At 45.1% G+C, this 15,106-nt stretch overlaps 1 protein-coding gene across 1 annotated transcript in view; it reads right to left on the bottom strand.

The window, feature by feature from the left end:
* Positions 1 to 9,619: 9,619 nt before the first annotated feature.
* LOC148351672 (fibroblast growth factor receptor-like 1) overlaps positions 9,620 to 15,106 on the bottom strand; it is a 68,556-nt gene continuing 63,069 nt past the window's right edge. The window contains exon 7 of the mRNA XM_088354663.1: positions 9,620 to 14,646. Within this exon, the coding sequence (XP_088210789.1) occupies positions 14,213 to 14,646 (434 nt within the window). The 3' untranslated portion in view covers positions 9,620 to 14,212. The remainder of the gene's footprint in view (positions 14,647 to 15,106) is intronic.

Raw genomic sequence — 15,106 nt, 5'->3', positions numbered from 1 at the left:
AGCGCGTTCCCCCTTGTGCCTGCCAATAGTGGCTGAAATCCGGGCCGGTGTTTGGGGAATTGCGCGCATATTATCGGCCCGGTGTTTGGGGAATTGTGCCCGCCACTAGTGGCTGAGAACTGGGCTAGTGTTGGGGGACTTGTGCCCTCCAATAGTGGCTGAAATCCGGGCCCGTGTTTGGGGAATTGTGCGCGTATTATCGGGCCGGTGTTTGGGGATTTGTGCGCGTATTATCGGGCCGGTGTTTGGGGAATTTTGCGCGTATTATCGGGCCGGTGTTTGGGGATTTGCGCGCATATTATCGGCCCGGTGTTTGGGGAATTGTGCCCGCCACTAGTGGCTGAGAACTGGGCTAGTGTTGGGGGACTTGTGCCCTCCAATAGTGGCTGAAATCCGGGCCGGTGTTTGGGGAATTGTGCGCGTATTATCGGGCCGGTGTTTGGGGATTTGTGCGCGTATTATCGGGCCGGTGTTTGGGGAATTTTGCGCGTATTATCGGGCCGGTGTTTGGGGATTTTTGCGCGTATTATCGGGCCGGTGTTTGGGGAAATGTGCCCGCCACTAGTGGCTGAGAACTGGGCTAGTGCTGGGGGACTTGTGCCCGCCAATAGTGGCTGAAATCCGGGCTGGTGTTTGGGGAATTGTGCGCGTATTATCGGGCCGGTGTTTGGGGATTTGTGCGCGTATTATCGGGCCGGTGTTTGGGGAATTTTGCGCGTATTATCGGGCCGGTGTTTGGGGATTTGCGCGCGTATTATCGGGCCGGTGTTTGGGGAATTGAGCCCGCCACTAGTGGCTGAAATCCGGGCCGGAGTTTGGGGAATTGTGCGCCTATTATCGGGCCGGTGTTTGGGGATATGCGCGCGTATTATCGGGCCGGTGTTTGGGGAATCGTGCCCGCCACTAGTGGCAGAGAACTGGGCTAGTGTTTGGGGACTTGTGCCCGCCAATAGTGGCTTAAATGCGCACCGGGGCTATACCCGGGTCGGACGACCGATTTGCATCGACCAGAAAGTACAAGACCGTTAAATAGGTGAAAGTTCTATCGTTTGAGAGGCGGCGCTTTTGAATCCTCCCAAACGAGTGCCCTCCAGTGGCGCTTTTGCGGATGTGGCCTGCTCGTAGAGCTGTGCTGTCGGGGCCGGCGCCGGGATTGCCTTTTGCGGTTCGTTCTCGGCTTGTGTTTAGGCTGCGCGCCCCGTTAAAACCGTGCACGGGTGTCCGGCGGGTCACACGTCGGAGTGAGTTCGTAAAAAAAAGTTTTTCAAATTTTAAAGTATTGAAACCGGACTTCCAGAGATGCCTTGGACGAGCGCGTTCCCCCTTGTGCCTGCCAATAGTGGCTGAAATCCGGGCCGGTGTTTGGGGAATTGTGCGCGTATTATCGGGCCGGTGTTTGGGGATTTGCGCGCATATTATCGGCCCGGTGTTTGGGGAATTGTGCCCGCCACTAGTGGCTGAGAACTGGGCTAGTGTTGGGGGACTTGTGCCCTCCAATAGTGGCTGAAATCCGGGCCGGTGTTTGGGGAATTGTGCGCGTATTATCGGCCCGGTGTTTGGGGAATTGTGCCCGCCACTAGTGGCTGAGAACTGGGCTAGTGTTGGGGGACTTGTGCCCTCCAATAGTGGCTGAAATCCGGGCCGGTGTTTGGGGAATTGTGCGCGTATTATCGGGCCGGTGTTTGGGGATTTGTGCGCGTATTATCGGGCCGGTGTTTGGGGAATTTTGCGCGTATTATCGGGCCGGTGTTTGGGGATTTGCGCGCATATTATCGGCCCGGTGTTTGGGGAATTGTGCCCGCCACTAGTGGCTGAGAACTGGGCTAGTGTTGGGGGACTTGTGCCCTCCAATAGTGGCTGAAATCCGGGCCGGTGTTTGGGGAATTGTGCGCGTATTATCGGGCCGGTGTTTGGGGATTTGTGCGCGTATTATCGGGCCGGTGTTTGGGGAATTTTGCGCGTATTATCGGGCCGGTGTTTGGGGATTTTTGCGCATATTATCGGGCCGGTGTTTGGGGAATTGTGCCCGCCACTAGTGGCTGAGAACTGGGCTAGTGTTGGGGGACTTGTGCCCGCCAATAGTGGCTGAAATCCGTGCTGGTGTTTGGGGAATTGTGCGCGTATTATCGGGCCGGTGTTTGGGGATATGCGCGCGTATTATCGGGCCGGTGTTTGGGGAATTGTGCCCGCCACTAGTGGCTGAGAACTGGGCTAGTGTTTGGGGACTTGTGCCCGCCAATAGTGGCTTAAATGCGCACCTGGGCTATACCCGGGTCGGACGACCGATTTGCATCGACCAGAAAGTACAAGACCGTTAAATAGGTGAAAGTTCAATCGTTTGAGAGGCGGCGCTTTTGAATCCTCCCAAACGAGTGCCCTCCAGCTGCGCTTTTGCGGATGTGGCCTGCTCGTAGAGCTGTGCTGTCGGGGCCGGCGCCGGGATTGCATCTTGCGGTTTGTTCTCGGCTTGTGTTTAGGCTGCGCGCCCCGTTAAAACCGCGCACGGGTGTCCGGCGGGTCACACGTCGGAGTGAGTTCGTAAAAAAAAGTTTTTCAAATTTTAAAGTATTGAAACCGGACTTCCAGAGATGCCTTGGACGAGCGCGTTCCCCCTTGTGCCTGCCAATAGTGGCTGAAATCCGGGCCGGTGTTTGGGGAATTGTGCGCGTATTATCGGGCCGGTGTTTGGGGATTTGCGCGCATATTATCGGCCCGGTGTTTGGGGAATTGTGCCCGCCACTAGTGGCTGAGAACTGGGCTAGTGTTGGGGGACTTGTGCCCTCCAATAGTGGCTGAAATCCGGGCCGGTGTTTGGGGAATTGTGCGCGTATTATCGGCCCGGTGTTTGGGGAATTGTGCCCGCCACTAGTGGCTGAGAACTGGGCTAGTGTTGGGGGACTTGTGCCCTCCAATAGTGGCTGAAATCCGGGCCGGTGTTTGGGGAATTTTGCGCGTATTATCGGGCCGGTGTTTGGGGATTTTTGCGCGTATTATCGGGCCGGTGTTTGGGGAATTGTGCCCGCCACTAGTGGATGAGAACTGGGCTAGTGTTGGGGGACTTGTGCCCGCCAATAGTGGCTGAAATCCGGGCTGGTGTTTGGGGAATTGTGCGCGTATTATCGGGCCGGTGTTCGGGGATATGCGCGCATATTATCGGGCCGGTGTTTGGGGAATTGTGCCCGCCACTAGTGGCTGAGAACTGGGCTAGTGTTTGGGGACTTGTGCCCGTTAATAGTGGCTTAAATGCGCACCGGGGCTATACCCGGGTCGGACGACCGATTTGCATCGACCAGAAAGTACAAGACCGTTAAATAGGTGAAAGTTCAATCGTTTGAGAGGCGGCGCTTTTGAATCCTCCCAAACGAGTGCCCTCCAGTGGCGCTTTTGCGGATGTGGCCTGCTCGTAGAGCTGTTCTGTCGGGGCCGGCGCCGGGATTGCATCTTGCGGTTCGTTCTCGGCTTGTGTTTAGGCTGCGCGCCCCGTTAAAACCGCGCACGGGTGTCCGGCGGGTCACACGTCGGAGTGAGTTCGTAAAAAAAAGTTTTTCAAATTTTAAAGTATTGAAACCGGACTTCCAGAGATGCCTTGGACGAGCGCGTTCCCCCTTGTGCCTGCCAATAGTGGCTGAAATCCGGGCCGGTGTTTGGGGAATTGTGCGCGTATTATCGGGCCGGTGTTTGGGGATTTGCGCGCATATTATCGGCCCGGTGTTTGGGGAATTGTGCCCGCCACTAGTGGCTGAGAACTGGGCTAGTGTTGGGGGATTTGTGCCCTCCAATAGTGGCTGAAATCCGGGCCGGTGTTTGGGGAATTGTGCGCGTATTATCGGGCCGGTGTTTGGGGATTTGTGCGCGTATTATCGGGCCGGTGTTTGGGGAATTTTGCGCGTATTATCGGGCCGGTGTTTGGGGATTTGCGCGCGTATTATCGGGCCGGTGTTTGGGGAATTGTGCCCGCCACTAGTGGCTGAAATCCGGGCCGGTGTTTGGGGAATTGTGCGCGTATTATCGGGCCGGTGTTTGGGGATATGCGCGCGTATTATCGGGCCGGTGTTTGGGGAATTGTGCCCGCCACTAGTGGCTGAGAACTGGGCTGGTGTTTGGGGACTTGTGCCCGCCAATAGTGGCTTAAATGCGCACCGGGGCTATACCCGGGTCGGACGACCGATTTGCATCGACCAGAAAGTACAAGACCGTTAAATAGGTGAAAGTTCTATCGTTTGAGAGGCGGCGCTTTTGAATCCTCCCAAACGAGTGCCCTCCAGTGGCGCTTTTGCGGATGTGGCCTGCTCGTAGAGCTGTGCTGTCGGGGCCGGCGCTGGGATTGCCTCTTGCCGTTCGTTCTCGGCTTGTGTTTAGGCTGCGCGCCCCGTTAAAACCGCGCACGGGTGTCCGGCGGGTCACACGTCGGAGTGAGTTCGTAAAAAAAAGTTTTTCAAATTTTAAAGTATTGAAACCGGACTTCCAGAGATGCCTTGGACGAGCGCGTTCCCCCTTGTGCCTGCCAATAGTGGCTGAAATCCGGGCCGGTGTTTGGGGAATTGTGCGCGTATTATCGGGCCGGTGTTTGGGGATTTGCGCGCATATTATCGGCCCGGTGTTTGGGGAATTGTGCCCGCCACTAGTGGCTGAGAACTCGGCTAGTGTTGGGGGACTTGTGCCCTCCGAAAGTGGCTGAAATCCGGGCCGGTGTTTGGGGAATTGTGCGCGTATTATCGGGCCGGTGTTTGGGGATTTTTGCGCGTATTATCGGGCCGGTGTTTGGGGAATTGTGCCCGCCACTAGTGGCTGAGAACTGGGCTAGTGTTGGGGGACTTGTGCCCGCCAATAGTGGCTGAAATCCGGGCTGGTGTTTGGGGAATTGTGCGCGTATTATCGGGCCGGTGTTTGGGGATATGCGCGCGTATTATCGGGCCGGTGTTTGGGGAATTGTGCCCGCCACTAGTGGCTGAGAACTGGGCTAGTGTTTGGGGACTTGTGCCCGCCAATAGTGGCTTAAATGCGCACCGGGGCTATACCCGGGTCGGACGACCGATTTGCATCGACCAGAAAGTACAAGACCGTTAAATAGGTGAAAGTTCAATCGTTTGAGAGGCGGCGCTTTTGAATCCTCCCAAACGAGTGCCCTCCAGTGGCGCTTTTGCGGATGTGGCCTGCTCGTAGAGCTGTGCTGTCGGGGCCGGCGCCGGGATTGCCTCTTGCGGTTCGTTCTCGGCTTGTGTTTAGGCTGCGCGCCCCGTTAAAACCGCGCACGGGTGTCCGGCGGGTCACACGTCGGAGTGAGTTCGTAAAAAAAAGTTTTTCAAATTTTAAAGTATTGAAACCGGACTTCCAGAGATGCCTTGGACGAGCGCGTTCCCCCTTGTGCCTGCCAATAGTGGCTGAAATCCGGTCCGGTGTTTGGGGAATTGTGCGCGTATTATCGGGCCGGTGTTTGGGGATATGCTCGCATATTATCGGCCCGGTGTTTGGGGAATTGTGCCCGCCACTAGTGGCTGAGAACTGGGCTAGTGTTGGGGGACTTGTGCCCTCCAATAGTGGCTGAAATCCGGGCCGGTGTTTGGGGAATTGTGCGCGTATTATCGGCCGGTGTTTGGGGATTTGTGCGCGTATTATCGGGCCGGTGTTTGGGGAATTTTGCGCGTATTATCGGGCCGGTGTTTGGGGATTTGCGCGCGTATTATCGGGCCGGTGTTTGGGGAATTGTGCCCGCCACTAGTGGCTGAAATCCGGGCCGGTGTTTGGGGAATTGTGTGCGTATTATCGGGCCGGTGTTTGGGGATATGCGCGCGTATTATCGGGCCGGTGTTTGGGGAATTATGCCTGCCACTAGTGGCTGAGAACTGGGCTAGTGTTTGGGGACTTGTGCCCGCCAATAGTGGCTTAAATGCGCACCGGGGCTATACCCGGGTCGGACGACCGATTTGCATCGACCAGAAAGTACAAGACCGTTAAATAGGTGAAAGTTCTATCGTTTGAGAGGCGGCGCTTTTGAATCCTCCCAAACGAGTGCCCTCCAGTGGCGCTTTTGCGGATGTGGCCTGCTCGTAGAGCTGTGCTGTCGGGGCCGGCGCCGGGATTGCCTCTTGCGGTTCGTTCTCGGCTTGTGTTTAGGCTGCGCGCCCCGTTAAAACCGCGCACGGGTGTCCGGCGGGTCACACGTCGGAGTGAGTTCGTAAAAAAAAGTTTTTCAAATTTTAAAGTATTGAAACCGGACTTCCAGAGATGCCTTGGACGAGCGCGTTCCCCCTTGTGCCTGCCAATAGTGGCTGAAATCCGGTCCGGTGTTTGGGGAATTGTGCGCCTATTATCGGGCCGGTGTTTGGGGATATGCGCGCATATTATCGGCCCGGTGTTTGGGGAATTGTGCCCGCCACTAGTGGCTGAGAACTGGGCTAGTGTTGGGGGACTTGTGCCCTCCAATAGTGGCTGAAATCCGGGCCGGTGTTTGGGGAATTGTGCGCGTATTATCGGGCCGGTGTTTGGGGATTTGTGCGCGTATTATCGGGCCGGTGTTTGGGGAATTTTGCGCGTATTATCGGGCCGGTGTTTGGGGATTTGCGCGCGTATTATCGGGCCGGTGTTTGGGGAATTGTGCCCGCCACTAGTGGCTGAAATCCGGGCCGGTGTTTGGGGAATTGTGTGCGTATTATCGGGCCGGTGTTTGGGGATATGCGCGCGTATTATCGGGCCGGTGTTTGGGGAATTATGCCTGCCACTAGTGGCTGAGAACTGGGCTAGTGTTTGGGGACTTGTGCCCGCCAATAGTGGCTTAAATGCGCACCGGGGCTATACCCGGGTCGGACGACCGATTTGCATCGACCAGAAAGTACAAGACCGTTAAATAGGTGAAAGTTCTATCGTTTGAGAGGCGGCGCTTTTGAATCCTCCCAAACGAGTGCCCTCCAGTGGCGCTTTTGCGGATGTGGCCTGCTCGTAGAGCTGTGCTGTCGGGGCCGGTGTTGTGCCCGGCAGGCCACATGTGGCCCGGCAGGCTTCTGGATTCGGCCCTCCAAACCAACGTGGTCAAAATATGACGATAGTAAATTAATTACTACTTATAAAACACGATTTTGGTGGCAACTTTGTTCCCGTTGGACCTTTGTGTGTCTATGACAACACAAACTACAGAGATACCAAAAATACTATGAAATGACCACGAAACCAAATATCAAATTCAAAAACAGTGATCTATATATTATTTTACTTTCATTCAGAAAAGAAATACTAAAGAAAAACTAAAAAAAAAAAAAAAAACGACAACGGTAATACTATGATACAAATATACTAAGACAGAATTATTACCCCAGAAATACAACAAAAATACTCCTACAGTAATACCAGAGTTCTACTGTGGAAATAATACTCAAATACAAGAAAAATAAAACTAATACTACAAAAATACTACAGATATACAACAGAATTTCTACAAAGGAAATACGACAAAAGTACTACAGAAATACTACAAAAATACAACAATCAAACTGCAGTAAAAACACAGAACTAATACAGCTGTATACTGTACCACAATCTACTATAAAAACACAATAAAAATTAAAAAATACGACTGCAAAAGTAATAAAAAATATCTACAAAAATGAAATGACAGTAAAACTACAATAAAAATCAGAATTAAGAAATATTACAAAAATACAACAACAAAAAACTACACCGATACTACAAAACTATATATCAAATGAAATGCTTAAATAAGGGACATAATATATAAATTTATATTGTTCTATAACCAATTTGATGAGAGTAAATGGTGAAAGTAAGAAAATGTGTCAAATATAGTTTAAACTCCAACACAAACCCCTCAAAAAGAGAAAAAAGTTTATACGAGCGCGTCGCAGAAAAGAACTTACCTGCACTCGCCACACAAGCAGCTTGAAAGAGGCTTCAAAGATGATTTGATCCAGAATTTGGCGTCAGCAAATAGAACATTTTCAAATTCTGGACAGCAGCTTTAAATATGAGAATAGTGATTTCATAATGCAGATCTTAGAGTTTGCTCATTTAGACCGCATTGTTTTTATCATATATGAAATTCAGATTTAATACCATTACATGTGTACCAATACCTGTAATAACTATGGATATGTGTTTGTTAAATATATGTATTTTAATAAGGAAAAAGACCAAATTGAATGAATTGGTAAATAAAGTTTTGCTTAATACTAGAAATGTTCATGAACAATTTGTTTATATGTAAATCAGTAATTGCAGTTTGTACTTGTAATAATAACAGGCAGTTGTTAAAAACGTTTTATGTTTTTGGCAATAGTTGTTTGTAGCTATGATTTTTTGTAAGGTTGAGGCAAATTCCGGTGCTGTGAAATGCCCTCGGACATTTGATCTGCAACCTCAGTGTGTTTAAATCTAGACATAAAACACACATATGTCGAAGTGACACTGAATCTCTAATACCCCCAATAAGCAGGTAGGCCCCTTGCATGGCTGCCTCCCTGTTGGCGTGTGAGTGTGTGTGTGTGAATGGGTAAGTGTGAAGCACATTGTAAAGCGCTTTGGGAGGACATTGACTTGAAAACCGCTATATAAATGCAGACCATTTACCATTTAGTAATCTCTTTCACAAGAAATATAACATGTAGATGTTTACAAATGTATTCATTAATGACCAAATGGCATAGGTCTCCAGGATGTGCCCCTTGGCCACATTTTTGAACCCATTGCAGCCCCTGACTCTAAATAGTTGCCCACCTTTGCTCTAAGGACTATTTTTTAGATAGCTTTTTGTTTTTGTCATAACAATACAAATCAGTTCCTCACTTTACTGTTCTTTGGTGGCAATCTGAGGAGCAAAGCCAAAGCCAGGGGGTGGGGGTGGGTTTAAGTACAAGCTTGAAACATATGAAACCGTCTGAAGTACATTGATTTGGACAAAAGATGGCGCCAGTGACTAGCCGCCCATGTTTCACCAAACGCTTTAATCTTAAAGATCCACAATTGTGTTTTTATTTTTCAAACAAGCATGCGTCTGTTTATAAAGATGGTCAAGTGCAAGGCAAGTCGAAAGAGGTCAAGTTAATTCTCTTTTGTCCAAACACAAAATTCGGCATTTCTTACGTCCAAATCCTTTTCACTTGTTTTTATTACCTCTTTATTTCTAACTTTTTTTAAACCCCTTTTTTTGATATTTTATTCCTTTTTCTCTATCCTTTTTTTCTTTTTTTATATTCCTCATTTTCTTCTTTGAATATTTCCCTATTTTTGCTTATATTTTTCTCCTTTTTAAAATTTTTTCCTCACCTTTTCTCATTTTTTTCTTTGTTTTATTTTACTTTCTTTTTCATTTTCTTCTTTCATGACCTTGCTTATCATTTTTGTGCTTTACTTAATTTTTACACTCATTATTCACTTTTTCCCGTTTTCTTTTTTTTATTTATATTTCTTAATTTTTCTTTTCTTGTTTAGCCTATTCTCTTATTTTTTTTAAAAAAATTCTGTTTCTTCTTTTTCCCCCGTTTTCATACTTTTTCTGTATTTGTCTCTTCTTTCTTTTTCCTTGTTTCCTTTTCTACATGTTCTTCTTTTTTTGCCTCTTTATTCTTTTTTCCCATTCCCCTTTTTCTGTGTTTCTTCCGAAAGGCTGGGCAAAGACGATGTGAAGAAAATGTTGCATTTTGGTCACTTTGAGTCTCTGTAGTCTGTAATCCTCATTTTGTTTGTAGCACTTGTTTACAGTTGCACCACACAATACAGCGACATACAGTTGCCAAATATTACACACTGTCCCTTTAATGACAGAAATAGCCGCGTCACTTCGTCTTCTAGACGCATTTGTAATAATTGTAGACCCTATGTGTTAATCTCGTATGAGCTTGGGGCCACATGGTTTAAAAACTGTCAAGGGGGGCGGACTAGATGTTTAAAGAGAAAGAAAGAAGGAGGGAGAGGGAGTACGAGAGATAGAGAAAGACGAGATTAAGAGGGAAAAAGAAAGAGAGAAAGCAAGGGAAAATGAGAGAGAGAGAAAAGTAAAAGTAGAAGGGAAAGAGAAGAGTGAGAGAAAATGAGAAACAGGATACAGTAAGAAAGACAGAATCAAGAGAGCGAGGGAGAAAGGAGACAGAGAAAGAAGGAAAAGAGAGGGGAATAGAGAACAAGAGAAAGAAAATATATAGAGAAAGACAAAGAGTGACACAGAGTAAAAGAGAAAGTCAGAGTGACAGAAAAATAAAGGGGGAAAGAGAGAGAAAAAGACACACAACAAGAAAAAAACAGAGAAAGGCAAAGAGAGGAGAAAGTCCAAGAACGAGGCAGAGAAAGAGAGAAGAGAGCAGAAAAATACTGCTCGTCTATGAGAGTGACGCCTGGCTTTGGCGACATAAAGTGGACACATTCAAAACAGCAGCTACCAAAGCACTTAAATCAGCGTTGTCTCGCGCGCCGCCTTCAAACCGTTTGCGGGCTTGATCCGGCCCACGGGCCGCATTTTTGGCACACCTGTTGAAACTTATTCGAAACAAAGTGAAACTCAATCCAAAATGTTATTTAGTTTGGACCTTATGAAACGAGGGTGGAGGATTTTAATCACGGTGTAGAACAAGAACACTGGAGATAAACAAAAAATGCGTTCGGATCTTTCTAATAAATATCAAATAAAGGAAAGCGGCGTCGAAGCGCCGATGGTTTTCGAACAGAACATTTGAGATTGTCCGGAATAAAAACATTTGCATACACAACTAAAAGAACTACTTGTGAATAAACTGTACTTCAAATATACCTACCACGACACAAAGAATACTTCAAATAACACCACAAAAAATGCTGAAACGCAGAAAAATAGAACTTCTTTTGATACAATAAATTAAGTATTCATCAATCGGTTGGATGACAAACGAACACCAACGCACAGAATTCGGTGAGGAAATAATACAATCTAATAGGACCTTGTTTTTCTTTTCTTTTTTGTCCCACTAGGCAACATAAGGTACTCGACTCATTCCTTGCAGTCGCAGACATTGGAAGTAGACATATTTCTTTTTCTTACTTCAGATGACGCTTAGCTTGTGAGCAATCTCCCCTCTAAGAAGCTTTTCCGCTCACAAGAAAATAGAGCCAGCTCACAAAAATCAGGGCTCAAAATTGCTAATTAAGAAGCGAATTAAGTCAAAGTTACAGTGCATGAAGGTAAAATACACGGGTTCCCCTGACGTTGTCTTCTAAATGCGGTATTTTGAAGTCCATGTCAAAGTAGAACAAAGTTGAGTAAAGTCGGTAGAGTTTTTCGAGAACCGGCTTCTTCGACTCGGCTCACTAAAAAGAACCGGCTCTTTCGGGTCCCAAACGGCTCTTCAGGTTGTTTTTGCTTCTTTAATCCCAACATGTCCAAATATTATGTAAAATTATGCACAAAAAAAGAAGGGGGGAATAGAACAAAAAAGAAAAAATACCAAAATGAAAAAGTAGTAAAAAGCAGAGAAAAAATAAACAAAGAAAGAAACAAATGAAAAAAGTAAATAGAGAACATAAAGAAAAAATAACTGTTAGGAAAAAATAAACAAAGAGATTTTTTTTAAAAGGAATTTAAAAAACTGGAAAAAAAACAGGGAAAAAGAAGAAAAAGTTTGTGTTGCATACAAATAATTTCCAATTATACCAAGTCAGTCTTGTTGCCAACATTGTACTTCCACTACAAAATGTGATCAAATACAGTTGTGTATCGTGCAACCGACTAAATAAGCCCCCAAAAATGTTAGTATTATGAGACAAAAGATACCAGGAAAAAAAAGAAATGGAAATCTTCTGAAAGAATTGTTGTAAAAACAAATTACGTTTAAAGGCCGTACAACCTTTGCAATAATACATGAGTCAATTCATTCAAAAGTGAAAATTTTTTTTGCATTGCCGGAAACTCAGCAAAATGTAACTTGATGTTAAGTTTTGGACATGTTTGATAATGACTTAGTTGCCACACTTGGGACTGCTGTTGCTCACTGTTGTTTCAAGCGTTGCTCACCAACTTTGTGTGAACGCTGAAAATTAGAGGGAACATTGGTAACATCGTGTATTTTGTCGTGTATTTTGTCACCTATTTGGTCCCATATTATTTTACATGTTTTGTGGTGTATTGTGTCGCATACTTTCTTCATTATTTTGGCATGTATTTGGTCGTGTTTTTTTGTCAATTATTTCGTCATGTATTTTTCCACATGTTTTGTCTTGTTATGTTGCATATAAGGTTGCATATTTTCTAATGTTTTATGTCATGTATTTAGTCGAATATTTTGTGATGTTGCGTAATGTCGCATTTTTTGTCGAATATTTTCTTACGTATCATGTCGCATATTCCGTCATGTATTTTGTCACACCTTTTTGCGTATTTTGTTTTGTGAAATAGTGTATTTTGTTGTGTATTTCGTGGCATATTTTGTCCCTTATTATTTCACGCGTTACTTTATGCATTTTGTTGCGTTAAATGAATACATGACAAAAAGAATGACAAGATGTATACATAAAAGTAGCAATTTGCATTTATGTCATATATTTAAGAATGAAATCATCTATGTGTGTGGCCTACAGAACATTTGTAGGTATCGATTTAGTTATACTTTCATGTCTACGTATGGCAGGTTCAGTCCCCAATACTCATCTCAAATGAATACAAGATCTTTGCTTTGTAACCGATCTTCACCGAACGAGATTTGATTGCAGTTTTCGTCCAAGCTAAATCAAAACTCTTCAACGGAGCTTTGCGAACGTGTCATTGAACTCAGCATCAGCACTGGAAAACAATGAGGAATCGTGCAGGTCGGCTTCATATTTTGTCCAGAGAAACAGATAGTGGTCAACATTCCAAAAGGACAACCTGAGTGGGATGTCACAAACCCTTACAAACGATTCCGGTGAAAATCGTCTCCAAAACGGACGTTTTCTCCGTCACGCAAACGCGACGACCCGACTTTCTTAAATTGAGTTCACAGGCGAGGAGAGGAAGAGCTTTTGTGGCAACGTTTGGACACAATGGAGGAAAAAAAATCCAGTCATATGTATTAATACATGTACATACAAATATATGCCATGCTGATGCCATTTACACAGAGAAAATACATAATAACTTAATCAATGACCCAAACAGAATTTATTCCTTTACTTATGCATTTTGTCATCTATTTATTTTAATATTTATTTTGTCATATATTTTGTCCATTTATCGTGTAATTTATCGTGCATCCTGTCGCGTACTTTGTCATTTATTTAACTGTGTATTTGCTCGAATTTTTTGTATTGTTTCATTTTGTCAAGTACTGTGTGATTTTTTTTGCCATATTTTTTATTAGGTATTTTGTCAGGTACTTTTGAAGGTATTTTGTCGTTTTTCTGTGTGCATTCTGTCATTTGTTTGTTGTGTATTGTGTCATGTATTATGTTGTGTATTTCATCATGTACAGTACTTTGTCGGGCATTTTTTCATGTATTTTGTTGTGGATTTTATGTGATAATTTGTCAGGTATTTTGTTGTGTATTTCATCATGTACAGTGCTTTGTCGGGTATTTTTTCATGTATTTTGTTGTAAATGTCAGATATTTTGTCATTTATTTAATTGTTTATTTTGTGGTTTATTCATTATGTATCTTGCGCATTTTGATCACAAAACACAAGACAAAATTAATGACAAAATACACAAAAAAGGTATTTAAACACCATCCCGTTTGTGTTTTCTTATTTTGCCATGTATTTGTATTTTTCTTTATATTTGATCACAAAATGCACGACAAAATACACGACAAATGTATTTATAGAGTATTTAGTCATTTTCTCTGTATTTCTTTTGTAATTTCTTTTGTTGCTCATTTTGTCATGTATTTTGTCGTGTATTTCATCACAAAATACAAGGCAAATTTATTATAGAGTCATGCAGTTTGTCATTTATTTTGTGATTTATTTTGTCATGAAAAATACAAGACAAAAAATATAGAAACAAATAAATAAAAATAAATGATAAACTGCATAAATAGATATAAAAATTGCATTTATGTCATATAAATAGTAATTTATTTATGGGTTCCGTTCTTGTATGGCATACATTTGTAGGTATTCATGTCTTTATACATTTATTCGTACATGTGGAAGGACCTGTCCTCCACAGGATGCACACAAATACACAAAATACAAGCAACATCCCCGTTATTTCATGTTTTTTCGACTGGCCGATAGGTCCCCCACCCCACCTCCTTTGATCCGCTAACACTGAAAATGAATGTGTTGATGCTGGTGCACTTTTCCGTCCACGTGCGAGTGCGTGTGCGTGTGAATGTCAGTGTAAATTTTGGGATAGATTTTCGTGTTGTTGCCTCCCTGGTTGAGGAGGAGCTGCTGCTGCTGCTGCTGCTGCTGCTGCGCCAGATATTCCTCGTAATTGAGGGAGCCCATGCAATCTTTGTCCGGGCTGGATGATCCGGAAGACGGCGCCGCGCAGTTTCGATCCCGCTCCCGACACGGCGTTACCCGGTGGGGGGCGGCCGAGGGCGGGGGCGGACACTGCTTTTTACTTTGGCAGAACCACAACAGCACAGAGCCGAAGATAAAGACGATCCCGGCGGGAATTCCGATGATGACTGGCCACGGAAGCGAGTTGGAGGTGGCGGGGAAGATTGGCATGACGGGGGGCTTGGTGTCTGCAAAAGAGGGCAGGAGATATTAGATATATAATTAGTGATAACATAGTTACAACTCGAGGTAAGATCTTAGTCCTGAGCCTGACCCGAAAACATCCTCCCTCCTCCCGAGTCCTCACAAATAAAAATCCGGTTACCTGGTTAGTTCGGACTTAAATACCTGCGGGCCAGGGTCAGGCTGGATATTTTAGGCCTGATACTACCTCTAGGTACAACATAGTCAAACCATAGTGATTACACAATAACAGGTGATATTATATACCGTATTTTACGGACTATAAGGTCCACCCAAAAAAGATATAATTGGCCAGAAATGACAAGATTTTAAGTCACGGTACCAGATATGTTAGCAAAATGAAATAACAGGAATTAAAAAACGCAATAAAATTTTGTTTCACTTTTCCTCACCTCAAAATAAGCATTATTGTAACTACTTACTATGTGACAAACGTTTTAAATA

The sequence above is a fragment of the Urocampus carinirostris genome, chromosome 15 (genome assembly GCF_059441175.1).
Source record: "Urocampus carinirostris isolate Australia breed hairy pipefish chromosome 15, RoL_Ucar_1.0, whole genome shotgun sequence".
Lineage (NCBI taxonomy): Eukaryota > Metazoa > Chordata > Actinopteri > Syngnathiformes > Syngnathidae > Urocampus > Urocampus carinirostris.
This window is presented reverse-complemented; position numbering and strand designations above follow the sequence as displayed.